At 38.9% G+C, this 27905-nt stretch overlaps 1 protein-coding gene across 2 annotated transcripts in view; it reads left to right on the top strand.

Moving 5' to 3' along the window:
• The window catches only part of COL14A1 (collagen type XIV alpha 1 chain), a 249603-nt gene that overhangs the window by 109028 nt on the left and 112670 nt on the right, over positions 1 to 27905 (top strand). For both annotated transcript variants that reach the window (XM_055349252.2, XM_004047478.5), the window contains exons 20-23: positions 10469 to 10598; positions 14206 to 14328; positions 16903 to 17052; positions 21534 to 21650. In XM_055349252.2, coding sequence (XP_055205227.2) covers positions 10469 to 10598; positions 14206 to 14328; positions 16903 to 17052; positions 21534 to 21650 — 520 coding nt within the window. The remainder of the gene's footprint in view (positions 1 to 10468; positions 10599 to 14205; positions 14329 to 16902; positions 17053 to 21533; positions 21651 to 27905) is intronic.

A 27905-nucleotide genomic window follows, 5' to 3' on the forward strand; every position in this document is an offset into this window, starting at 1 on the left:
TTTCATTTTTGAAACATGTGGTGTTTGGTTGCCTGTTCCTTTTTTTGTATAAGATTCATTTTTGTATAAGGTGTAAGAAAGGGGTCCAATTTCAGTTTTCTGCCTATGCCTAGCCAGGTTTCCCAACATCATTGATTAAATAGGGAATCCCCTCCCCATTGCTTGTTTTTTTCCAGGTTTGTCAAAGATAGATGGTTGCAGATGTGTGGTGTCATTTCTGAGGTCTCTGTTCTGTTACATTGGTTTATATATCTGTTTTGGTACCAATACCAAGCTGTTTTGGTTACTGTGGCCTTGGACTATAGTTTTAAGTCAGGTAGTATAATGCCTCCAGCTTTGTTCTTTTTGCTTAGGATTGTCTTGGCTATATGGACTCTTTTTTGGTTCCATGTGAAATTTAAAGTAGTTTTTTCTAATTCTGTGAAAAAAGTCAATGGTAGCTTGATGGGAATAACATTGAATCTACAAATTACTTTGGGCAATATGGCCATTTTTACGATATTGATTCTACCTATCCATGAGCATGAAATGTTTTTCCATTTGTTTGTGTCCTCTCTTATTTCCTTGAGCAGTGGTTTGAGTTCTCCTTGAAGAGGTCCTTCACATCCTTTGTAAGTTGGATTCCTAGGTATTTTATTCCCTTTGTAGCAATTGTGAATAGGAGTTCGCTCATGATTTGGCTCTCTGTTTGTCTATTATTGGTGTATGGAAATCCTTGTGATTTTTGCAATTGATTTTGTATCCTGAGACTTTGCTGAAGTTGCTTATCAGCTTAGGGAGATCTGGGGCTGAGATGATGGGGTTTTCTAAATATGCAATCATGTCATCTGCAAACAGAGACAATTTGACTTTCTCTCTTCCTATTTGAATACCCTTTATCACTTTCTCTTGCCTGATTGCCCTGGCCAGAACCTCGAATACTATGTTGAATAGGAGTGGTGAGATAGGGCATCCTTGTCTTGTGCCGATTTTCAAAGGGAATGCTTCCAGCTTTTGCCCATTCAGTATGATATTGACTGTGGGTTTGTCATAAATAGCTCTTTTTATTTTGAGATACATTCCATCAATACCTAGTTTATTGAGAGTTTTTAGCATGAAGGGGTGTTGAATTTTATTGAAGGCCTTTTCTGCATCTATTGAGATAATCACGTGGTTTTTGTCATTGATTCTGTTTATGTGATGTATTATATTTATTGATTTGCGAATGTTGAACCAGCCTTGCATCCCAGGGATGAAGCCGCCTTGATCGTGGTGGATAAACTTTTTAATGTGTTGCTGAATTCGGTTTGCCAGTATTTTATTGAGGATTTTCGCATCAATGTTCATCCGGGATATTGGCCTGAAATTTTCTTTTTTTGTTGTGTCTCTGCCAGGTTTTTGTGTCAGCATGATGCTGACCTAATAAAAAGACTTAAAGAGGAGTCCCTCTTTTTCTATTGCTTCGAATAGTTTTAGAAGGAACGGTACCAGCTCCTCTTTTTACCTTTGTCAGAAATTGGCTGTGAATCCGTCTGGTCCTGGGCTTTTTTTGATTGGTAGGCTATTAATTACTGCCTCAATTTCAGAACTTGTTATTGGTCTTTTCAGGAATTCAACTTCTTCCTGGTTTAGTCTTGGGAGGGTGTATGTGTCCAGGAATTTATCCATTTCTTCTAGATTTTCTAGTTTATTTGCATAGTGGTGTTTATAGTATTCTCTGATGGTAGTTTGTATTTCTGTGGGATCAGTAGTGATATCCCCTTTATCATTTTTATTTTTTTTTGAGATGGTGTCTCACTCTGTTGCCCAGGCTGGGAGAGTAGTGGCACAATCTCGGCTCACTGCAACCTCCTCCTCCTGGGTTCCAGCGATTCTCCTGCCTCAGCCTTCCGAGTTGCTGGGACTACAGGCACCTCCCACCATGCCCGGCTAATTTTTGTTTTTTTTTAGTAGAGACGGGTTTTCACCATGTTGGCCAGGCTGGTCTCAAACTCCTGACCCTGTTATCTGCCTGCCTTGGCCTCCCAAAGTGCTGGGATTACAGGCATGCACCACCCCTGCCCCCTTTACCATTTTTTATTGTGTCTACTTGATTCTTCTCTCTTTTCTTCTTTATTAGTTTGGGTAGTGGTCTATTTATTTTTTTAATCTTTTCAAAAAACAAGCTCCTGGATTCACTGATTTTTTGAAGGGCTTTTCGTGTCTCTATCTCCTTCAGTTCTGCTCTGATCTTAGTTATTTCTTGTCTTCTGCTAGCTTTTGAATTTGTTTGCTCTTGCTTCTCTAGTTCTTTAAACTGTGATGTTAGGATGTCGATTTTTGATCTTTCCAGCTTTCTCCTGTGGGCATTTAGTGCTGTAAGTTTCCCTCTAAACACTGCTTTAGCTGTGTTCCAGAGATTCTGGTACATTGTGTCTTTGTTCTCATTGTTTCCAAAGAACATATTTATTTCTGCCTTGATTTTGTTATGTACCCAGTAGTCATTCAGGAGCAGGTTGTTCAGTTTCCATGTAGTTGTGCAGTTTTGAGTGAGTTTCTTAATCCTGAGTTCTAATTTGATTGCACTGTGGCCTGAGACTGTTTGTTATGATTTGCATTCTTTTGCATTTGCTGAGGAGTGTTTTACTTCCAATTGTGTGGTGAATTTTAGAATAAGTGTGATGTGGTGCTAAGAAGAATGTATATTCTGTTGATTTGGAGTGGAGAGTTCTGTAGATGTCTATTAGGTCCTCTTGGTCCAGAGCTGAGTTCAAGTCCTGGATATCCTTGGTAATTTTCTGTCTCATTTATCTGTCTAATATTGACAGTGGGGTGTTAAAGTCTTCTACTATTATTGTGTGGGAGTCTAAGTCTCTTTGTAGGTTTCTAAGAACTTGCTTTATGAATCTGGGTGCTCCGTGTTGGGTGCATATATATTTAGGATAGTTAGCTCCTCTTGTTGCATTGATCCCTTTACCATTATGTAATGCCCTTCTTTGTCTTTTTTGATCTTTGTTGGCTTAAAATATGTTTTATCAGAGACTAGGATTGCAACCCCTGCTTTTTTTTTTTTTTTTTTTTGCTTTCCATTTGCTTGGTAAATATTCCTCCATCCCTTTATTTTGAGTCTATGTGTGTCTTGGCACGTGAGATGGGTCTCCTGAATACAGCACACCAGTGGGTCTTGACTTTTAACCAATTTGCCAGTCTGTGTCTTTTAATTGGGGCATTTAGCCCATTTACGTTTAAGGTTAATATTGTTATGTGTGAATTTGATCCCGTCATTATGATGCTAGCTGGTTATTTAGCCCATTAGTTGATGCAGTTTCTTCATAATGTCAATGGTCTTTACAATTTGGCATGTTTTTGCAGTGGCTGGTACCGGTTTTTACTTTCCATATTTGTTACTTCCTCCAGGAGCTCTTGTAAGGCAGGCCTGGGAGTGAAAAAATCCTGCAGCATTTGCTTGTCTGTAAAGGATTTTATTTCTCCTTCACTTATGAAGCTTAGTTTGGCTGGATATGAAATTCTGGGCTGAAAATTCTTTTCTTTAAGAATGTTGAATGTTGGCCCCCACTCTCTTCTGGCTTGTAGAGTTTCTGCAGAGAGATCTGCTGTTAGACTGATGGGCTTCCCTTTGTGGGTAACCCGACCTTTCTCTCTGGCTGCGCTTAATATTTTTTCCTTCATTTCAACCTTGGTGAATCTGATGATTGGGGTTGCTCTTCTCGAGGAGTATCTTTGTGATGTTGTCTGTATTTCCTGAATTTGAATGTTGGCCTGTCTTGCTAGGTTGGGGAAGTTCTCCTGGATAATATCCTGAAGTGTGTTTTCCAACTTGGTTCCATTCTCCCTGTCACTTTCAGGTATACCAATCAAACGCAGATTTGGTCTTTTCACATTGTCCCATATTTCTTGGAGGCTTTGTTCATTCCTTTTCATTATTTTTTCTCTAATCTTGTCTTCATGCTTTATTTCCTTAAGTTAATCTTCAATCTCTGATATCCTTTCTTTCACTTGATCAATTTGGCTATTGATACCTGTGTATGCTTCACAAAGTTCTTACGCTGTGTTTTTCAGCTCCATCAGGTCATTTATATTCTTCTCTAAACTGATTATTCTAGTTAGCAGTTCCTGTAAGCTTTTATCAAGGTTCTTAGCTTCCTTGCATTGGGTTAGAATATGCTCCTTTAGCTCGGAGGAGCTTGTTACTGCTTACCTTCTGGAGCCTACTTCTGTCAATTCATTAAACTCATTCTCCTTCCAGTTTTGTTCCCTTGCTGGCGAAGAGTTGCGATCCTTTGGAGGAGAAGGGGCATTCTGGTTTTTGAAACTTTCAGCCTTTTTATGTTGGTTTTTTTCTCATCTTTCTGGATTTGTCTACCTTTGGTCTTTGATGTTGGTGACCTTTGGATGGGGTTTGAGTGGTCGTCCTTTTTGTTGATGTTGATGCTATTGCTTCCTGTTTTTTAGTTTTCCTTCTAACAGTCAGGCCCCTCTGCTGCAGGTCTGTTGGAGTTTGGTGGAGGGCCATTCCAGACCCTGTGTGCCTGGGTATCATCAGCAGAGGCTGCAGAAAAGCAAAGATTGCTGCCTGCTCCTTCCTCTGGAAGCTTCATCCCAGAGGGGCACCTGCCAGATGCCAGCTGGAGCTCTCCTGTATGAAGTGTCTGTCGACTCCTGGTGTCTCCCCATCAGGAGGCACGGGGGTCAGGGACCCATTTGAGGAGACTGTCTGTCCCTTAGCAGAGTTCGAGCGCTGTGCTGGGAGGTCCTCTGCTCTTTTCAGAGCCAGCAGGCAGGAATGTTTAAGTCTGCTGAAGCTGCGCCCACAGCCACCCCTTCCCCCAGGTGCTCTGTCACAGGGAGATGAGAGTTTTATCTAGAAACCCCTGACTGGGGCTGCTGCCTTTCTTTTAGAGATGCCCTGCCCAGAGAGGAGGAATCTAGAGAGGCAGTCTGGCTACAGTGGTTTCGTGGTGCTGCGGTAGGCTCTGCCCAGTCTGGACTGAGCCTTCCAGGCAGCTTTGTTTACACTGTGAGGGGAAAACTGTCTACTCAAGCCTTACTAATTGCGGACGCCCCTCCCCCCACCAAGCTCGAGCATCCCAGGTTGACTTCAGATTGCTGTGCTGGCAGCGAGAATTTCAAGACAGTGGATCTTAGCTTGTTGGGCTCCGTGGGGGTTGGATCTGCTGAGCAAGACCACTGGGCTCCCTGGCTTCAGCCCCCTTTCCAGGGGAGTGAATGGTTCTGTCTCGCTGGCATTCCAGGCATCATGGGGTATGAAAATAAACTCTTGCAGCTAGCTCGGTGTTTGCCCAGATGGCCACCCAGCTTTGTGCTTGAAACCCAGGGCCCTGGTGGTATAGGCACCCAAGGGAATCTCCTGGTCTGTGGGTTGCAAAGACCGTGGGAAAAGCATAGTATCTGGGCTGGATAGCTCTGTCCCTCACGGCGTGGTCCCTCATGGCTTCCCTTGGCTAGGGGAGGGAGTTCCCCAACTCTTTTTGCTTCCCGGATGAGGCGACGTCCCACCCTGCTTATGCTCACCCTCCATGGGCTGCACCCACTGTCTAACCAGTCCCAATGAGATGAACCCGGTACCTCAGTTGGAAATACAGAAATCACCCGCCTTCTGCATTGGTCTCGCTGGGAGCTGCAGACCAGAGCCGTTCCTATTTGGCCATCTTGCCCAGGCACCAAAATCAATGATACACTCTTAATTGTGGCCTGGTACACTTTTAATCATGGCCTTCCCATGTATTCTAAATTTACACTATATCATTCCTTTTAGTCTAGAACCTGAAAATTCTTTCTTAGACATGTTTCTAATCAAACCAGGTAACTCCAGTATGCATCCAGAAGAATTTTTCTTTTGAGTCATAAAATATGTTTTTTTAGCTCATTACTTGCATTTCTTGCCCTCTGCTGCATTATTTCTGACACTCTGGGAAAGAAGTCTACAAAATTTATTATTGCTCAAGTATAACATTATCATTCCTTTGCCTTCCTCACTCAAAAAGCCTTCAATGGGAAGTTACTTTTATTTACGTGCTTACATAAACAACTATTTGGCCCCAGAATCCTTTAAGGAAAGTACTTCATTTCTGGCTGATGGAGGAAATATTACAGGACACAGTGACAGACCCAAGAAGAGCCACACCTACTGTGAATAGCCAGAAGGCCATTACACTGATCTGGGAGTACTTTTGAGAAGTTAATGGATTCTTAAACAAAATAGATTGAATTACAAATTCACTCAGACCATACACTTCAAATGGTTCATGATTGGCAAATTCAAAAAAATAAAATAAAATTATGGTTAGGCATGGTAATTAAATATGTAAGTTGTGATTTTTTTTTCTGTGTTATTTTTCTCATATTGTAATTGAGTTCCTAAAAATGAGACCCGTGGAAACTTCCCAAGGTGAGAGGCTTTGTTTTGTTTTGTTTCTGTTTTTTGGTTTTTTTTTGTTTCTTTGCTTTTTGTTTTTTACTCTTTCTAAGAAATACATTAAGCTTCTTAGTGAATTATTCCTGTTAATTTGGAAAGAATAAAAATTTAATCTCATGCATGCACTTGTAAGCTATGCAAGGTAAAATAATAATAATATTTACTTTGGGTTGTCTCTAGATAATTTTTCCTTTTCTAGTTTCTTTCATTTCACACTGTTTATTTTTGACATAGTTGGACACCTAGATGAAGGGAAAAAAAGATCAAAAGTCTTAAACACTCTGACCCGGTTAAACAAACCTGTAGTAAAAACAAAAAATATTGATAAATTTGGTGGTGCTTATTTGCTTTGCAAAACTGTTGTTTTTCTCTCTCTCTCTCTTTTGCTCTACAGAAGAACCTACTGTAGAATTGTTTAAGTATCAAGCTCCTTTAGAGGATTTTAATTAAATAAGATATGTACACACTTGATTTACAGGCGCCCTCTCAGGGACTCACCTGAGGGTTCTTTGAAAATTTGTATCAGTGTTTTATGAAGTGTTACTGTGATTCAAATGTAATGTGTTATGACTGGAGACAGAAAGTGGACTGCATGTAAATTTGGATTATGAAACTAAGGTGGACAGGCAGATGCACAGCTGTATTAAAGTCTGAGGGTCTTGAAATCACATGGACCAAATGACATCTTAAAATAATAATGTATGGCGCAGAAAGACAGATGGCTAAGACATACTATGAAAGCAAGAAAGGAAATGTGTCAAGATAAGAGGAATACCAAACCTTCCTTAACTCTCAAGGCTGATTAAATTTACACAAAGAAATGATAAGCTTGTGTACTGAAGTTGGACAATAGTGTATGTATATGTTATACACTGTGTATTATAACATTGTAGACCAAATTTCAGCTTAAACATATGTAAAACAAGGGGAATTTAATTTACGTTTCCAGTTGAGGTAAATGAAATGTTTCTATACTTTCTAGATGTAATTACATCTAAAAAATACTTCTAGGTTAAAAAAAACCCTTTGAATTCTTAGAAATAAAACTATAGTACCTGTCAAATATTTTGTAAGGATTGACTTTCAACTCTGTCTTGGAATATGGAGGAGTGGCAATGACATTGCCATACATTTTGTTGTCAGGGTAGGAAGGTCTCTCATTTATTTTAAAAGGCTAGTCAGGATTTCAGAATTTTCTAGAGCCTCAGTGTAAAAATCTGTAGCTATAACATGAATTCTGGGTTGCAAGAATACGTCTAGAGTAAGAATACTCAAAGTGTGACTCAGTCTCCTACATGACTGCATGATAGTTTCAGATATTAAGATTAACATTTTAGAAACATTGATAGCCATTTGACATTACTGCAACAACCTGAGAACATGATCACTTTTCTAACCACTTGGTTTTATCGTATTTTACAAATAAATTGATCTACAATGGATGGGAGTTAAAATGACACCACCACCACCACCAACAGCAACTAGTCCTTCACCGCAAAGAGTTTGAGAATCACTGCCTAGAACTGAACTTCATAAGAGGGGAACACAGCGAGATGCAGGGCATCCTCTTTCTACTGCAGGAACAGCTGGTTGGATATGGTCCAGGTTGCTCTGAAAAGCTTTGGGTGATATTAGAGCCAGACATGAAAATCCATTTCTGAAAAAAATTAAAAGCATGAAGCTCACTGGTTATATTTCCATCCCACTTAACCATGAACATTTTTTACACAACTGTTTTATAAATAAAACCAGCATCTGTTCTGACCTGCAGCATTTGTTTTTAGTAGGAGCACATTTTTTTACTTTGCTTTGTCTAAACAAGCAGAGGCCAAGCAAGAGGAACTTTGCATACCCAAGAGGAGATGGTTTTTTACTCTTGAAAATGAATATCAATAGGGTAAGAAGGTTCAAGTGGTGCAGTCGTGTGGAGTAGAGGACAAAGGCCCAGACAAGATTCTTGGGGTTTCGGTATGGCTCTTTTACTCAATATCTATATGGGCCTCAGTTTTCTCATCTGTAAAATGAATGTGATGATACCCCTTATTTCAAAAGGTGGTAGTGAAGATTAAGTGAATTACAGATTGAGAATTCCTAATCCTAAAATTCAAAATCTGAAATGCTCCAAAATCCAAAACGTTTTGAACACTGACATGATGCTACAAGTGGAAAATTTCACATAGAAGTAATTAACACAAACTTTGTTTTATGCACAAAATTATTAAAAATATTGTATAAAATTACCTTCAGATTATGTATATAAAGTGTATATGAAATGTAAATGAATATTGTGTTTAGACTTGGGTCTAATCCTCAAGATACCTCATTATACATCTACAAATATTCCTGAATCTAACAAAATCTCAAATCCAAAACACTTCTGGTCTTAAGCATTTCTGATAAGGGTTACTCAATCTGCATATGCTGTATTAGAATGCTTACAGCAGCACCTGGCACATAGTAATTGCTAGGTAAGGGAAGCCTCTTACTATAAATCACAGCAACTATTCCTGGCAAGCTAATGAGTCTTCTAAAACAGTCACACTGCTTTTTAGTATTCCATGTGCTAAATTTAATTGGTTAGTTCCAAGACCATGGGCTTCTCAGTTTGAAAGAAGACATTATTTAACATCAACATGGGTGGTTTGTTAGATGGACAGATTGAAATGAATGCCCAGGCTCTGCTTCAGAGGGGTTACATTTAAGAGAAACACCCTGAGGGAAGCTATGTTGGTGGAGTAATACAAGTCAGGGCAACCTCAATTCTTCTCTTACATGTTCTTAGTGCTAGGGCCGTCTAACTCATTCTGGAATAAAGCAGAGCTCCTTTGTAAATATCTCCTTCTCAGGACCCCGAGTCCACACATCAATTCAGACCTGTACATTTCAATGGCCCTTTCCTATGAGGAGCAAAATCATATTAATCTCATATAAAAATCATCTAATTTAGATTTCCTTGTTTCATATTTAAAATACTGCTTTTAAGGGCTTAGCAATATCTTAGCAACAGCTGCTTCTGGGTTCAACTTGAGGCTTTCTAGGGCTTATTCCATGATTTATAGGTTCCTTCCTTCATCCAGAAGGAGACAGCATCGCCCTTTGCCTGCTGGCATTTTACCCAGCACTTGAATAGAAAAGTAACTCCAGCTGTCCTGGTCTTGTGACTCCCTTAAACCCGTTTGAGTCAGTTCTTACATCCTAGCACTTTTCCAGCCATGATTAAGTTCTTTAAATGGCCCGGTGATGGGCCAGCTTCTCACTCCTGGAGCACAGACAGAAAGTTTTGTGGTTTTAGCACTGAGAACATGTGGCTTTTCTGGTCCAGACGATTCTTTTCGAGGTGGCAGAGTTCACAAGCCACCACATGGAGCCCTGCACTCACACTTGCGTGATGTCGAACCCACTGCTGCATTTCTTTTTTGTGGGGACAGCCTTTTAGACACAGAGTGATGGTGATTCTAGATTGAGGAAGACAACTCCTTTCAGAAATAAAAAAGCTGCACCATTTTTTAGTGTTGCTGGTAAATATGCCTCAGCTCAAGAAAACTTGGCTTTGATGTGTGGTTCTGTTGCTCTTGGCTAGGATCCATCCTTTCTAACTGAAAGAAGAAAATGCTGGGGTCTGATTATCTCTGAAGGAGGAAATAATGGAAGTCTGACTTTGCAAGAGGATACCTAAGTAAAATAAAAAATGATAAGCAGCAGGCTGGATTACAGAATGAGCTCTCCCAATCTATAAACCCCTGCTATCTAAACAGGCCATTATTCTCTCTTCTGGCTACTTTACAAATGCCAAGAAGATGTTGAGAGAAGAATATTCCTTAGAGCTTAAGAGTGTCAAATTTAAACCTTCTGTATTAGTGATTATAAACTAAGGGTTACTGTGATGGGAATTTCGGGAGAAACGCTTTTGCATGAGTGCCCTTTCTTTTCTCCTCACTCTCAAAGCACATCTCTTTTCTTTTGATTATTTCAAAATGCATAAAGTTATGCTCCATTACCAAATCAGTGGAAACGGGTCTCACTAAGACTGCGGTCCTTTGCTTTTTTGTTCAGGTTATGGTGCCTGGAAGCCAGAACAACCTCCTTCTGAAGCCTCTGCTTCCTGATACTGAATACAAAGTCACAGTGACTCCCATCTACACGGATGGCGAAGGCGTCAGCGTCTCCGCTCCTGGAAAAACCTGTAAGTGAAGCTTTCTCCCTTTGAATACAAGCCGACTCATTAAATGGAAATGCTTGTACCCTGTAATGCACCCTGAAAGATAGAATAGATTGCAGTGAAGAAACTAAAAGATTTGGAAACAGGAAATCTGTCTGCATCCTGTCTTTACACACACAAGCTATGTGACTTTGAGCAAATTGCTTGAATATTCTGGGCTGCAGTTTCTTTTTCTATGGAAGTGAAGACTTGAAAAACAACTACATCTTTCTCTTCCAGAGTTTAATTCGTCAAGGTCCTGTGATTCATCAAAATGTATTCTGCATGCCTAACTTCTCTTCATCTAACAGGTGTGCTCTAGTCCAAGCCACACTCTCTCTTTAATTTTCATTTTATTTAATTAATTTACTTTTATTTCCATAGGTTTTGGGGAACAGGTGGTATTTGGTTACATGAGTAATTCTTTAGTGGTGATTTGTGATATTTTGGTGCACTCATCACCCGAGCAGTATACACTGAACCCAGTTGGTAGTCTCTTATCCCTCATCCCCTTCCCACCCTTTCCCCTGGAGTCCCCAAAGTCCATTGTATCCTTCTTATGCCTTTGCATCTTCATAGCTTATCTCCCACTTATAAGTGAGAACATATGATGTTTGGTTTTCCATTTCTGAGTTACTTCACTTAAAATAAGTCTCCAATCTCATCCAGGTTGCTGCAAATGCCATTAATTCATTCCCTTTTATGCAAGCCACACTCTCTCATCCAGGTGAGTGTACTAGCCTCCTGTCAGGTCTTCCTGCTTCTACTCATGCCATCTCCTATTCTTCTTATAGCAGCTTGAGGAGGTTTTCAGCAGATAAATGATCTGCACCTCTGTTTTAGGCCTCCCAATGGCTTCTCACTGTACCCAGGATGAAATCTTATGTCCTTCCGTGCCTTACAAAGATCAACCTACCACCTGAATCCTGCCGATCTCTTTGATCTCCCCTCCTGGCCATTTCCCCAGTCATACCTCCCCGTCTGCTCTCCACTGGACTCTTTGAAGTTGTTCCTGCCTTAGGCCCCATGCCCTAGCAATTCCTTCTACTTGGTATATGCTTTCCCAGATGTTTGCATGTCAGAATTTTTCTGGTCATCCGGGTCTAGGCTCAGTGTCACCTCCTCAGCCTTTTCTGGCCACCCCATGCAAAGTAGCCCCCACTGTCTATGATATTATCCTTTTTTGTTTGTTGTTTTTGGTCATATCATGGCACTAATTACTCCCTGGTATTTTCTTATTTGTTCATGTATTTGCTCACTTTCTGTCTCCCATCCCTGGAAGGCAAAGCATCATGAGAGCCTGGGGCCTCATCAATACTGTTCACCTCTGCATGCCAAGCTCCTATAGTGCTGGGTGGCACAGAGGAGGCGTCATGCAACACTTATTTAAGATGGATTGACCGTGTTCCTCAAATGAGAAAGATGCATGAAAACCCTTGGTTAAAGCACTACAGAGTCATAGTTGTCTTCATTATTGATATGATTTTCTATTCTTGCATAAAGACTGCTCTAGAACTTAATGGCTTAAAACAGTGACCATTTTTTTTTATCGTATCTCACAATTGTTTGGGTCAGGAAATTAGGCAGGACTTGCTGGGAAAGTCTGCTCCACATGGGATTGATCAGTGTCACCTGGTGGTATTCACTTGAGGGCTGGGCTGGTCTGGATGTTACAGGACAACTTTACCCACATGTCTGGCATCTTGGTGGGGGTGGCAAGCAGGCTGGACCCAGCTGAGTCCCTCTCTCTCTCCCTTAGTCTCAGAGCTTCTCCATGTGGTCTTTCCAGCAGAGCAGTCATATTTCTTACATGTCAGCTCAGGACTGTAACAGCAAGAGTTCCAAGAGGCATAAAATGGAAACTGATAGTGTCACTTCTGCTGCAGTCTATTTATTGGTCAAGGTAGTCATAGAACTCACCGAGATCCAAAGAAACAGTCATAGCACCACCTGTCAATGGAAGGAGGGTTGAAAACTCTGTGACCATCTTTATCCATCATAATTACCAAATGGTGACATGTGGTTAGGTTCAAAATGGTGTCAAGGGCTGAATTATGTACCTGGGCACCGAAGTGTGGAGTTTTCAACTAAGTTTGCAAAAATCATTAAAATTCTGAAGCCCAGAGTCCTGATTCTGCTCAGCTGGGCAAATAGGTATCATCTCCTCATTTAACAGTGCTGGCATCTCTCCCTCCTCCCGTGCTTATGCCATGTGCCTCCACCCAGACTCCCACCAAGCAAGCCTGCACATTTTGCTAAAAATCACCCAGAGTATTGTGAGTCCTCAGAGCTGCTATAGTTGTTTCCTCAAGGGACATGAGGAAGGAGAGAAGGAAAACAGAAGAGCAGAGCTATAGGGAGATTTCAAACTTTTCACTCCACCTTTACCAGTATATTGGCATCTTGATTTGGTCTATGCATTGGAATTTCTAGCATATGTTGGTATGTTGCTGCTAAATAAATGTTTGAAAGCCAAAATCACAGACTTAAGCAACAATTAAAGAAAACATCAAGTAGTATTTTACCTAGCAAGGTAAATACTTGCTATTATTTATTTATCTTTAAATAAAAACTATTTAAAGATTATTAGTATAAAATAGGGCTTAAATCTTATTACAGAAATGCCATTATGTCTTAAAAATCTCTATATAGTAAAATTATTTTGAAGTGTTAGTGGATGATCTAAGCAGTGATTAAGCAGTGGCCAACACAACTACGTTTTATCAACAACAAAATGATAATGACAAAATGCATACAAATTTACAACAGTCCTCCATATAAATGACTGTAATGTTTTGATAAAAATGGATAAGCAATAATATAAAACTTCAAACAGTATAGGAAATATGAAGATGAAAGCAAAAAATAAAATCAGAATCTTACCTCTGAGAATAATCACCATTAACATTCTATGAACACACCCCCAGTATTGCTGTTCACATATGCTTAGTGGAACACAGTGGCATGGAGACAGACGTTTCTAATAAACACGATTGAATTCAATTATACCTAAAATTAACTGATGAATAGGGAATCAAAATAACAATGAAAGACTTCTACATTTCAGATAAAAGTGTTTTGTTCTAAGAGCAATTATTTCCCATATATTTAATATTGAAGGCTGGGCATGGTGGCTCACGCCTGTAATCCCAGCACTTTGGGAGGCCAAGGCGAATGGATCACGAGGTCAGGAGATCAAGACCATCTTGGCTAACATGGTGAAACCCTGTCTCTACTAAAAATACAAAAAATTAGCCAGACGTGGTGGCACGTGCCTGTAGTCCAAGCTACTTGGGAGGCTGAGGCAGGAGAATTACTTGAATCCAGGAGGTGGAGGTTGCAGTGAGCGGAGATCGTGCCACCGCACTCCAGCCTGGGTGACAGAGTGAGACTCTGTCTCAAAAAAGAAAAAAAAAAAAATTGAAAACAACCACAGACTCTCAAAGACTTCTCATTGTGTGTTTCAGTGCACTTTCACTTTTAAATATTTTTAATTTTGTGGGAAGATGTCTTATATTTTGATGGCAACAGTGTAGGACATAAAGAAGGAAATTACACTGAATCCCTGTTTTTCCTTTTCTTTTCTACTCAGTGCCATCCTCGGGGCCCCAGAACTTGCGGGTGTCTGAGGAATGGTATAACCGGTTGCGCATTACGTGGGACCCCCCATCTTCCCCGGTGAAAGGCTATAGAATTGTCTACAAACCTGTCAGTGGTAAGTAATGCTTTGTAAATAATATTGATACCATGAGTAGTCACTTAAAATGTCTTTTAAGATAAATTGTTTTCTTATAACACCTTATGTTTGGTTGTATTTTTTTAAAGAAGTAGGGAGAACCTCTTACTTGTTTTGGAAAAATAAAGTGTTTTAGTATGGTCAGTGATAGGGTAGATATTATCAGGATGATGAAGCTATGACATCACATAAAAAACTACTGGGCACATCAATTAGAAGAATATATATTGGGTATATACATGACCTAATCATACCCTAGACCAGGAACCAATCTAAGGAAACCTTGACTTTATAGGAATAGGAAGCTTTATGCTCAATAAAGATATAAATTCTAAACATTTGGAATCTCTAACTTCAAAGTTCTCTTCTACCTCTTACTTCTTGGATTAGTTGGAAAAATTTCATTTACCAACTTCTTAGTCTCCCCAGTTTGGAAATGGAATAGGGGGAAGAAAAAAAAAAACTCATCACGGTAGTAAAATGCTTTTCCACCAGTCTCTTAGCCACCTCCATAAGAGGATCCCTCTCGCCTCTACCTCCCACATCATTATATCTTGAAGGCATGAAAATGATCCAAGTAGAAAGCGATCGTACCCTTGGTCTGTATGCCTGTGAAGAGGAGACCGTATGCCCCAGCACCTCTTACAGTACCATCTCCCCATTCTTAGCAATCTCACAAAGTTTAAACAGGAGGCTAGAATTGATGTTATTAAGGTCTTCTCAGTTTTCTAGACCTGGGCCTGCAGTACTCTAGTTGTTCAGCAGAAAGGGCAGGAAAATTTTAAAAACATTCTTACGGTCATTAAAACATTTTCTGCTGGCTGGGTGTGGTGGCTCATGCCTGTAATCTCAGCCCTTTGGGAGGCTGAGGAGGGTGGATTGCTTGAGTCCAGGAGTTTGAAACCAGCCTGGGCAACATGGTGTGACCCAGTCTCTACAAAAAGTACAAAAATTAGCCAGGCATGGTCGCGTGCACCCGTACCCCCAGCTACCTGGGAGGTTGAGGTGGGAAAATTGCCTGAGCTCAATAAGTCAAGGCTGCAGTGAGCTGTGATCACACCACTGCACTCCAGCCTGGGCAACAAAGCAAGACCCTGTCTCAAAAAATAAAAATAAAATATAAGCACTTTCTGCCTTCAAAAACTCCATTAGTTTCAATCTTTCATCTGAGATATGGTTCTCGCCCCATATCAATTTTCAGCCTTTTCTGTTGTGTCTCATTATCCAGGTGCTATTGTCTTCAGGCCCATAAAACTCAAATACTCCCACCTCCAATTTCTCCAGACAAACATCCTTATAACTAGGAAAATAAAACAGTAAGACTAGAACATGGGTGCACTAGCCTGCTCCAGGCTCATTCTTTGGGACCCATCACCAATGTTTTTGTCTGTTTGCTTTAAGCTGGAAGCATGCGTTAATTTGTAAGACAGCCTTGCTTAATTTGTTTTTTGGATCATTTTACAAATATTGATCAGGCTTTCTAAGCACAAAAAGCTTTATTTTAGGCCAGTGGTTCTCAGTTGATGTCATTTGCTCCCGAACGGAGACATTTTTGATTGTTACAACTGGTGAGAGAGGACTTGCTCCTGGAATCTAATGGGCACTCCTAAACATGCTACAATGGACAGTACTCCTCTGCCTCAGATTTTCCCCAAAGAATTTTTCAGTTCAAAATACCAATAGTACTGAGGCTGAGAAATCCTGTTCTAGGCCAAGTGGGAGAAATATACATGTATGGTCATTTGCATTGTACGTGTGGGGCATGGGAAAATTGCTACTGAGGTAACACATACATAGATAGACATATAAATGTATTGTTGGAAGGGGGCTTCTGGAGGAAAGTGATGAGTATTTTGAGAACTTGTCACTAACTCAAAGCTCTTAAAGAATGAGCATGCATGGGAAGAAGCAGGAGGTAAATAAATTTGCATAGGCTTTAGCAATGAGTGTTTTTAATGCTTCATTAAAGACCCCACTAGATTGAAGAAGAGGTGAAAACATACAGGCCTGAAAATGCTAGCTAATCAAGGGCCTTGGAATAAGAGCATAATCTGTCTGGTATTAAACATCCTAAAAGGAGCAGATAAAAATAAAGTGGTAACATTGATGTTGGTTCACAATGTGGCAAGGTATGGCCTGGTCTCCATGATAAAATTTGCTATGACTGCTGCTTGCATGCCTGCTGGGAGCAAAGTTGGTTACCTTAGAAGGGACAATTGAGAATTATTTCTTTAATTGGACAAATTCGTCAATTGCCTATTACAACATAGTACATAACAATATCGCAGATGGTAGACTGTGAGGTGGACCAATTTCTTTGAATAAGTATGAGGATAAAACTATATTTAGGGAAAGGACTAGGTCCCTAAAAATAACCTTTAGCACAGCAGTTTTTAGAGCTAGATGAGACCAGATTCAAACCTCAACCCTGCTGTCTGCTTGCTGTATAATCCCAGGCAACTAAAAGCAGTCGAGTGAATACAATTTGATCTAAGAGTGCTTCTATTTTCCCATATTTTGTTGTAACTAAAATATATCCTCTTTCTTCTTTAGTTCCTGGTCCAACACTGGAAACGTTTGTGGGAGCTGACATTAACACCATCCTTATCACAAACCTCCTCAGCGGAATGGACTACAATGTGAAGATATTTGCCTCCCAGGCCTCAGGCTTCAGTGACGCCCTGACAGGCATGGTGAAAACATGTAAGAGCCATTTCCGATGGCCTCAGCCGCATATGGGTTTTTGTTTTGTTTTGTTTTTTGAGATGGAGTCTCGCTCTGTTGCTCAGGCTGGAGTGCGCTGGTGCCATCTGGACTCACTGCAACATCTGCCTCCAGGGTTCAAGCGATTCTCCTGCCTCAGCCTCTCGAGTAGCTGGGATTACAGGCACAAGACACCATGCCCAGTTAATTTTCATATTTTTAGTAGAGATGGGGTTCCACCATGTTGGCCAGGATGGTCTCAGTCTCTTGACCCTGTGATTCAACCTCCTCAGCCTCCCAAGCACATGGGGTTTTGCTGCTTTGTTTTCACTGTAACTTTCACTCAACCCTGCTTCCATTTGGTCATTCATTTTTCCTTTTCCTCTGCATTGCCCTTTCTGGATGGTGTTTCATGGAAAGAAAGGTGTGCTTTTTATTCGGGGTAGTTCAGAGTCCTGGTTGGCAGGCGGGATGTCAGTACCTGGCTTTCAAATAGGCTTGATGATTGCAGATAGGATTTCCTTCTGGAAAATCTGTGTTGGCATTTTTCAAATTAGGTGAAATTTTCCAAACAGCCTGTAGCCCGAGATGGCCAATGTCAAAGTTGGAGCAGGAGGAGGTTTGTCTTTTCTCAGAGGGGTCACTCCACCCCCTTGCATATGCACACATGCCATCCATCAAAAGTACATGCCACCCCATTCTCAGCACTTCCTTCTCTACTCCTTTGAGGGTTTTCACGTTGTCTGCACACCGTCTGGGACTCCTCATTGGCGTACACCACTCCCAGACACCCATGCAATAATGCAGTGTTTTCCAAATTCCAGCACCTGTGTGCCATATTCCTGAAGTTTGTTATACCTCCGCATGATCTGTTTATTTATTTGGATTGACTTACAGTTTTTGACCTAAATACTTTTCAAAATCCATGTAGTTACCCTAAACAGAAAATCAGTATTTTTATTTTTTAATATATTAAAAAAATTTTCTCCTCTACTAGCTTTTTAGTTAAATATTCCAAATTTTCATAGATACCCTAGAGATTTCAATATGAATCCTTAGCTTATTCCAGTCTACCTTAAATTGCTGCTTTTTGGCTTAAGAATTTTATAACAATGTATAATACCTTCTTCCTTTTTGCTATTCTTTTTCTATTTTGTAACTCTATTGCTATAAACCCCTTAAGATATTATTGTTGTTGTTTCAAATACTCACTATTCTTTCATTTTTTTTCTAGCTTTATTGAGGTATAATTGGCAAATAAAAATTGTATATATTCAAGGTGTAGATACATAGATCTGCAATCTTCAATGTGATGATTTATGTTTACAATGTGTAATGATCACCACAATCAAATTATTTTTGAAGTATACATTTTATTTTCTTTTTTGATAGTCAAATGACATCTTTATTTTATTTTATTTGTTTTAAAAACTTCAATATCCCTTAGGGTACAAGGGGTTTTTGGTTACACGGATAAATTGTCTAGTGGTGAATTCTGAGATTTTAGTGCACCCGTCACTGGAGCACTGTATACTGTACCCAATACATAGTCTGTTATCCCTCACCCCCCTTCCAAACCTCCCTTCTTTAGTCCCCAAAGTCCATTATATCACTCAAAATTTTTAATCACATTTTAAAATACACATTAAAGACAACACATAAATGACCAAAATACAAGTGGTTTGGCTGTATGCTAGTCTAGATAGTCCTGAGTGCAATCAACAGCACGTGCCCCACTCTTGAGAGCACAGTCATGGTATTATCAAAAGAATAAGCCTCAAATCTGCTACTTGTTAGTGTGGCCTTGGGCAAATTGCTTAACTTCCCTCAGCCCAAGCTTTTTCAATTCTAAAATGAAGATAATAATAACCATCATTCAGGCAAATTGTGAGGATTACAGAGAAAAAATGTATGTAACATGCTTACGATGTGGCAAATATTCAATGAATAACCACTATTATTATTGTAATGATGGGGCTTTATGCACTTGCCCTATATCTTACCCTCATCCCTAAAAAATAATTAATCTAATCAATACTGTCAAGCAAGAGTGGGCCATATATTAAGCCAGACCCCAGCGCCCCCCGATTGCATATAGGGCCAGCCCTTTTATAGAAGAGGTGTCCTGAACTCTCTGTCGTGGAATATCTTGAGACCTTAAAGGCTAGACAGTGAATAAATTTATCTTAAAAGAAATAGTCTCCATCTTCAACAGGCCTAGGAAGCCTTTGGTTGTGGTTCTGATCTTATGCTTGGCTGTTGATGTGATGCTGTTGTGGCTTCACTAATGAAACCTCCAAGTATTTCCTCTGTTTTGCTCCTAAGGCAAACTCACAGCCTTCCTTAGTTACACCACAGCATCCCCTATAGCTGGGATTACAAGCGTGTGCCACCATGCATGGCTAATTTTCTATTTTTAGTAAAGACAGGGTTTCAGCATGTTGGTCAAGCTGGTCTTGAACTCCTGACCTCAGGTGATCCACCTGACTTGGCCTCTCAAAGTGCTGGGATTACAGGCGTGAGCCACTACGCCCAGCCCTATGATTTTTTACTGGTCTCTCTTCTCCCTAGTCTTTCTTGTCTTTTTCCATCCTCTTTTCTCTGCTCCCTCTTCAATTCTGTTTCCTCTTTCTTCTCTCCCTTAATAAATATATTGAGCATTCCAAACATATTTTAAAAGACTGAGATTGTTGAATTGTTTTATAGTCTTGTCCTTAAAATACAAATTAGTAAGTTTATTATTTATTCTCTCTCTTTCTCCCAAGCAAAAGAAAATCTCCCACAATGGCAAATAAATTAATATAAGGTATTTTAAAAATATTTTGTGTGGTTACATAAATCATTAACATTGATAAAAGTTATATAAATCAGGGCCGGGTGCAGTGGCTCACGCCTGTAATCCCAGCACTTTGGGAGGCTGAGGCAGGTGGATCACCTGAGGTCAGGAGTTTGAGACCAGCCTGGCCAACATGGTGAAACCCTGTCTCTACTAAAAATATAAAAGTTAGTCGGGTGTGGTGGCGTGCACCTGTAATCCCAGCTACTCAGGAGGCTGAGGCAGGAGAATCGCCTGTACCCGGGAGGTGGAGGTTGAAGTGAGCTGAGATTGTGCTACTGCACTCCAGCCAGGGTGACAAGAGCGAGACTCCATCTCAAAAAACAAAACAAAAAAGTTATATTAATCAATTAACATTAATTTCATTTGTTTTTGTTAGGGGAAGAGAGATTGTTTAATTGGCTTTAGGAAAAAAGTCTTCTTTCTCTACTGTGACAAAAAGGAACAGTGTAAATGTATAAATTGTAGTTAGACAAGATTATTTTTACCATCTTGAAAAGATAATTCCGAGGTATTTTTATTTTGTGAGTAAGCTAAGAGAGAGAGAGAAATAATAGAAAATGATATGAATGGAAGTCAGAGGTCATTAGGAAAAGTAAATATGTTGATTTTCTGCTTGGATCCAAATGATAAACACTGGCTACCTACTTTTGTATTGTCTTGTAGAAACAATATCTTATTGCCTCCCCAAACAACCATTTTTGCATATCACAATGTCTAAGATTAATAGGAACCTATGTATTTTAAAAATAATTTGTGTTATCTCTGTAAAATCTTTTATTTTTAAATTTTCAAAAGTGTTTATTCAATCGTGTTTTGAAGACCAGTCCTTGTGAAACTGCTCCTGTTTGCAGAACACTTCCATTTTGACTATTTTACTCTTCTCTTTTTAAGCCATGGCTATCCCATTGGTTGTTAAGTACATAGTGTATTTACTTTTTTATTATACAAGTATTACATATTTATTGTGTAATATTTAGAAAACACAAATATATAAAGGGGGTAAGATTTAAAATTACCCAACATTTCATCATCCTTTGCATCTGGTCTTTTTTCTATCAATATGCACTTCCTCTTCTATTTAAAATGCATACAGGGCCAGGTATAGTGGCTCACACCTGTAATCCCAGCACTTTGGGAGGCTGAGGCAGGCAGGTGGCTTGAGCTCAGGAGTTTGAGACCAGCCTGAGCAACATGGCGAAACACTGCCTCTACAAAAAAAAAAAAAAAAAAAAAAAAAAAAAAAAATTAGCTGCATGTGGTGGCACATGCCTGTGATCCCAACTACTTGGAAAGCTGAGGTGGGAGGATTGCTGGAGCCCAGGAGATTGAGGTTACAGTGAGATGAGATCATGCCACTGCACTCCAGCCTGGGCTACAGAGCAAGACCCCGTCTGAAAACAAACAAACAACAAACAAATAAGAAAAATAGCAGACACACCACATCATGCATAATGTTTTGCAATCTGTTCTCTCAAGTCATAAAACATTTATCTTTTGTATACTAACTCATTGTAAATTGATGGATTTCCCAGCTCTGAGTATGCAGCTTTGAATGAAAATTTTTCCAAAAGTTAACTTCAGATTCAGGGATGTTTGTGTGTTGTCTGCAGTGTGATACAGTTATGTTTCTATTTCATTCCAGTGTTCTTGGGTGTTACCAATCTCCAAGCCAAACACGTTGAAATGACCAGCTTGTGCGCCCACTGGCAGGTACATCGCCATGCCACAGCCTACAGGGTTGTTATAGAATCCCTCCAGGGTGAGTACAATCCATCACTTATGTTTTTGTCAAGCATTTGTGTATTTGGTTCTTTGCACACCACTGTGTACAACACACAAGTAGCATTAGACAACGGCCCTCTTGTCAAGGAAGCAATTTGTATTGGTCAGTCATGCTGCATATGGGGTCTGACTGGTTGGGTAAGTGAATTACTAACCCTCTGCAAACCTCCCTTTTTCTTATCTGGTAATGGATATAACCATAGTGCTGATTTTTTAGAGTTCTGTGAAGATAAAGCTGAGATATTCCACATAAAGCACTTGCAATAGTGCTTTGTGCACTGGAAGGACCCCAAAAATGTTAGCAGCCAGATAGCCAAGACTAGCATGCATTAAAATTATATTGTGCTCTAATTTGGGTATTCACTCTCTAGGGATCAAGTTTAAATTTAATGTTTTTCTTAGTGTTTCTTTTTCTTTTGGGGATAATTGGTGAACAACAACCCTCATTCCAGAGATTTAATGTATCTACAGCATCATGAACAAGTTCTTCAGCATTACAGTTCTCATGTACATCCACAATTTGGGACTTTGTTCCAAGGCTGAAACAGTAAAAATGTCTCACTGTCTTCATTAAAAATATCGAGAACAACAACAAATGGCTGATTCCCCAAAAATCAGTATCTAGAGCCGGTTAATCCTCTTTTCCCAATATCAGCATGGACACTATTCAGAAGATGAAATCAAATAATAAAAATTACTTAATCAGATTTATAGAAACAATAGAAAAGATATATCTTATTATTTTATGGGATTATAGGAGATGCTAAAGAATCCCAAATGATTTTTTAAAATCTTCCAAACTTGGGAGTGAAATTGTTAAAAATGTAGCCTGTTCTTTCTGGACAAATGATCTTGGTTTCCCCATTTCAGAAAAGCAAAATGACCTAATTATTTCTAGTCCAGATAAGATTGGGTTTAGTAGCCAATATTCCTGACTACAGCTATATTCAAAATCCATAAATCCCATTTTTGATCCAATCCATAAAGTGGAAAGCATAGTTTAGGAGAGCACTGAGAGCATTTGGAAATATGTCCCTTTTAGAATAAGAACTGAGATACGTGGAACATACGAGAAGAAATTCCTGCCAATCCCAGCCAAGATATCATCATGATAGACATGTGGCACCACTGCTTCCTTGAATCCCTCTCTATGATGTAAGGATCCTTCCAGCCTGACATTGGCTTGACATTTGAGAGTGGTATTAACCTGGAACAAACATTGAGGGGTAGAAAGTCAGGATAAGTCACATGGACTTTATGGTTATGTTAAATATGATTTATGGGATGCCAAAAGTAGATAAAGCACAGGCAACAATTTAAGAAACAACTATGAAATCTTGAGTTATGTTTCCTATATTTCTGTAAGTCATGCTTTAATATGGAAGGGTTGGCATTTAGTGGTATTTGCTAAGCCTAAGAAAAAATTCTAAGTGTAATAATCACCCTCCCAAACTATCCCACAATTCTTTTATATGAGTTATCCTTTTATATGATTTAGGAAATTGAAATGAAGGAACGTGGGTTCCTGTGGATATTCATTGCCTTTCATAAAAATTTATCACTATATATGTTGACACAATGATGTATAAAAACTGGCTTTATCAATGGAATCAATAAGATTCATAGTTTTTTAAATTAAATGCTTTTAGTTTAGCATATTTGCAAAGCAGCCTTGAGAGTTTTATCAGAGGGTATGATTGATTTGTCTGATAATACTGAACTGGTCATCTAAAACCACAATAAGCTCTTTCTGAAGCCAAGATCTTTGCTGGCAAGTAGATGAGTCCACAGTTGCTTTTTATCTTCAAGTTAAGTGAACTTATACTCCCTCAGTATTATTTTCAGGCTGCCAGAAACTTTTTCAGCTGAACCTTTACAGTCTTCATTGAACAAGAACGAACAAAAGTGTTGTTCAATGTACTTCTCATCAACATTTGTTGCTGAGAGATTAGATTTGTGAACAAAATTAGCCACATTTCATTCACACAGTTGTCTTACTGAATATTATTTATCAACTGGACAGCAAAAGATTCTAATTGACAACTGGAAAAGGAATGTTTGATGGAGGAGTGAGTGTGGGGGTGGCAGTAGGAAATGTGTTTAGATAGTTTAACTCATACAAATTAGATCAAGGAATAGTCTTCCTACTTTGGAATGGAGAAGAATTAGGTTGAGTTTCATTATCTTATAGGGGAATGTGGTCACCATTCTGATTCACTGCCTTTAAAGGACTTGTGGTAAGATGCCCATTCTTCCACGGGCAGATGAGTCTCAGACCCTCAGGTGTTTTGACTGTAATATTGGCTACATATGCGGTCTCTGCAGAAATTTCTGTCTTTCCACTCCAGGCAAAGGAGATACTAGGAATAAATGAGACCCAATTTCCCCATGTGTTGGAATGAAGCTTTATCCCAGTTGACCTCTTTCTGAATGCCTCCATCAAATCCTTACAGTTTGATGGGTAATTTTTTCCAGTTTTTTTTCCATATATTTTTTCATAGCTTGAGCATGTGCATTTTTATTCTGAGATTAAGTCAGTGATGAAGTCTCTACTGTAACCACAACCGCTGGTCAACTTTCTTCTCTGGGCTTCAGCTTCTGTAAAATTATTTCATCTAAGTCTATTAACTGAGGCAATAACTGCAATTTTGCAAGGTTTTTGTGAGTAGAATAGCCATGTTGTATCATTCAGGCTTGTTTATTAATATTCACAGAAATCTAGATAAACTTAAGCCAAAGGGTCAATTTATTGGCTAGTATACTGAGAAGTCCAAAAGTCTCTGGCTTCAGGCACATCTGGACCTAGGTGTTCAATTTCCTAGAGATAAAGTCTTGCTCCTTCTTGTGTTCTGCTCTCCTATGCCTTCATTTTCAACCAGGCTCAGTGAGTCAGATCCAGAATTACATTCTCCCAGCTTCCAGCTTTAACAGTCTTGGTGAAAAGAGAGCTTCTCTTTCTCAATAGTTGCAACAGAAGTCCAGGAACTGAGTCATATTCGCCTGGTTTGGGTCACATGCCTCTAAATCTGTCATTGAGTGCAAGGGCATGAAATAAACTGACTGTTTCGACCTGGTTGCCTTCCACCCCTGTATCTGGTGGTGGTGGCTGGAGGTGGGGGTGTTATTCAATCCTCCCCAAACCATAAAAACCAAGACTGAGGAGGAATGGATGCAAAGAAAGAGATTTCAGATACAAGACAGGCAAAAGCAACAGATGTCCTTTACCCATGTAAATATTATGACATTTTTATGGCCAAGAAAAAAAAAAGATTACCAGAAGGACAAGGTCTTCTCAGGAAAGACTGAAATAAAATCTGCTTTTGACTCAGTCATCCATTTGCCAAATTAAATGATAGGTTTTTGGTTAATTCTAGGACAGCCCAAAGTGAGACATTTTTGGTTGGCCTTGGGTTATTCAGAGCCCTGTGAGGTCCTCCATTAGTTCTGCAGATGCTATGGGATTTTATCCCTCTCTCCAGGTGTTTTTGAGTTGCCTTGGCACCTAAGGTTGACTTCAAATTCATGCATTTATTAATATATGCCACATAGGCCCAAACACTTTATTCCCACCCTAATCCCCACAACTTGATGAACTTCTTTGTAACCTGCTTAGATAAAGGTTTAGAGGATGCTCCACTTGTCCCTATTTAGGTGCTGAGATGTCAGCTTTGCAGTATTATTTATTGACAAGGATAGAGAATTGCAGCAAGTGGAGAGCCTACCTTACCAAAGACCAGGTCCACAAAAAACATCATATGGAACAAAACCTATGATCAGAATTAAACTTTCTGAAGCAGTGACATTATGGGGAGTATAATTATTTATATCATAAAATTCTACCAGAGTAGTTTCCTGGATGCTGGATATTCTTTGCTTGTGGAACTCAATAACTACTTGTAGGACATTTTGATAAGTCAAGCTGGTGGCGTTATAATTATAATTATACGTTTATAATCTGGAGAATGGATTTAGTGTTGCTTCCTAAGAATGAGTGCACAAATAAAGACAGATTTTTTCCCTGTGTTTCAAAAAAATAAATTAACTTCCTCCTTTTGGCATGAGAGGTTGAGGAAATTAGTCACCATTTGGTCAGTTTGAATGTTTTCCTTAAGGCAAAGCCAATAGGCCTGAATTGCACATGCCAAAAGCAACATGGATACACCCCCATTCATGGAACCCCTCTTTGTTAGTATTGGGAACCAAATTGATACTGTTTGCCATTAATCTTATAGTGCTTGTTCCAGTTTTCCAATGTTTATAGATTTATTATTTTAGCAGTAAGATCTACTTATATTCTATTTTCAAGGGTCTTTAAAGTCCATGGGTTTCTACATGACATAGGAAATGTGACAGAAACGTGCATTTCTAGAATTGACTCCTGGAGAGTCCCCGGAAGGTTTGTGGAGGTAGATCAGTATGATCCATGCATAAAATTCAGGAAATGTTTGTATTACAGGTGGCTCACAGAAGCTTTTAGGAGGCTCTAAGGGATAGCTAAGGGTCAAAAAGAAACAGTTATTGTGGGATTCAGAGCCTGGAAACCATAGACTAAACTTGGACCTAAGCAAAGCGAAACACTGAGTTGACTAAATTTTACTTACTATCAAACCCATTTCACATAATATATAATCTCACAAACACTTTAACAATTTTTAAATGTTATCATTTTTCATAATATAGGAACAAGAAATGATTAAAGTTGACACTATTTACTTTGAACAAATACATTAATAAAAATTCTGTTATAAAGTTCCCTTCTGAAACTAATATTCACAATATGTAAAAATGAATTTAAAATTCTATTTAACAAACAGCTTTAATTCATTTATATTTTTAAAAGTCTATATTTGTCCATAGACAAAATTTAAAATAACATATATCATGTTTATTCTGATATATGCATATTATAATATACATATCTTTGCTTCAGTATATGCATATCAAAATATGGATGGCAATTTAACTAGGTTTGATACTTATAAAATAGAGAAAAATTGTGTAAAATTTTTGCATTTTACAGTTGAAAAAGCAACTGGTATGCTTTTATATTTTCTAGATTCTGTTTATTCTTCATAAACTCCTCTGCAAATAACATTTTGAAGGAGCGGATAGTTCTTTTTAACCACTAAATGATATGTGTAATATATTTAATCAATGCAGTTTTTAAACACTAGTTTTTTAACCCCTAGAAATAAAACGTTGTGAGGCTTTGATTAAACAAATGCAATTTATGGGTAAGATGATCAATCTAGAGGGAAATTTGAATAATTGTTTTTTCATGGTAGCAGTGATTCCTCCTCTTAATCAGTTGTCCATTGTGGTAAAAACAACAACAATGCTCTGAGCCTACGAGGAAAACACTTGAAACTCTTCAATAATGAAAGCCACCCAAGTAGGCTCTGTGGAGTGATAAAGCATCATCTAATCTCTAGCCATCATGTTTGCACATTTCATATGCACTCAACAGCTCTCAGGTGGTTTCATTTTGGAAAACTATATATTTCATTTACATTTGCTTAGAATATATCAGTGGAAATTAAAGCAACATCCTCTGAAACTGAGCTTTAGAGTTCTGAATTCAGGGGGATGAGCAGAAGTGGGTCAAGGGGTAGAATAATACAGTTAGGTAGAAGGAGTAAGTTTTAGTGTTTGATAGTACAGTAGGGAAATAATAGTTACCAACAACTGTATATTTCAAAATAGCTGGAAAAAAAGAATTGTAATATTCCCAACACAAAGAAAAGATAAATGTTTGAAGTGATGGATATTCCAATTACCTGATTTGATCATTATACATTGTATAGAGGTATGAAAATATCACACAAACCCCCAAAATATGTACAACTATTATCTACCAGTTTAAACAATCTCAGTTCTGCTAATTAGAATAAGGATTTGAAGAAGTTATTAACTTTTATGACCTTTAGTTTCTTCTCTTTAAATTGGGAATAATTATAAATGTTATAAGAATCAAATGAGATAATACATATGAATTCCTTAGAATATTGCCTGGCACGTGATAAGCACTCATTAAATGTTGGCTATTATTATCTTTATTGCTGTTGTTATAATTAAATAGCAAGCACAGAACCTGGATATAATAAACCCTCAAGAAATGATGAATATAATTAATCCAGATTCGTCAGTCTCAGGACCTAAGGGCCAGCACTAGTTCTTCCAGGAGATGTACAGCAATTTTTCTATGGATTTGGGAACAAAGAAACGAGCCAAT

This window comes from Gorilla gorilla, chromosome 7 (assembly GCF_029281585.2).
Source record: "Gorilla gorilla gorilla isolate KB3781 chromosome 7, NHGRI_mGorGor1-v2.1_pri, whole genome shotgun sequence".
NCBI lineage: Eukaryota > Metazoa > Chordata > Mammalia > Primates > Hominidae > Gorilla > Gorilla gorilla.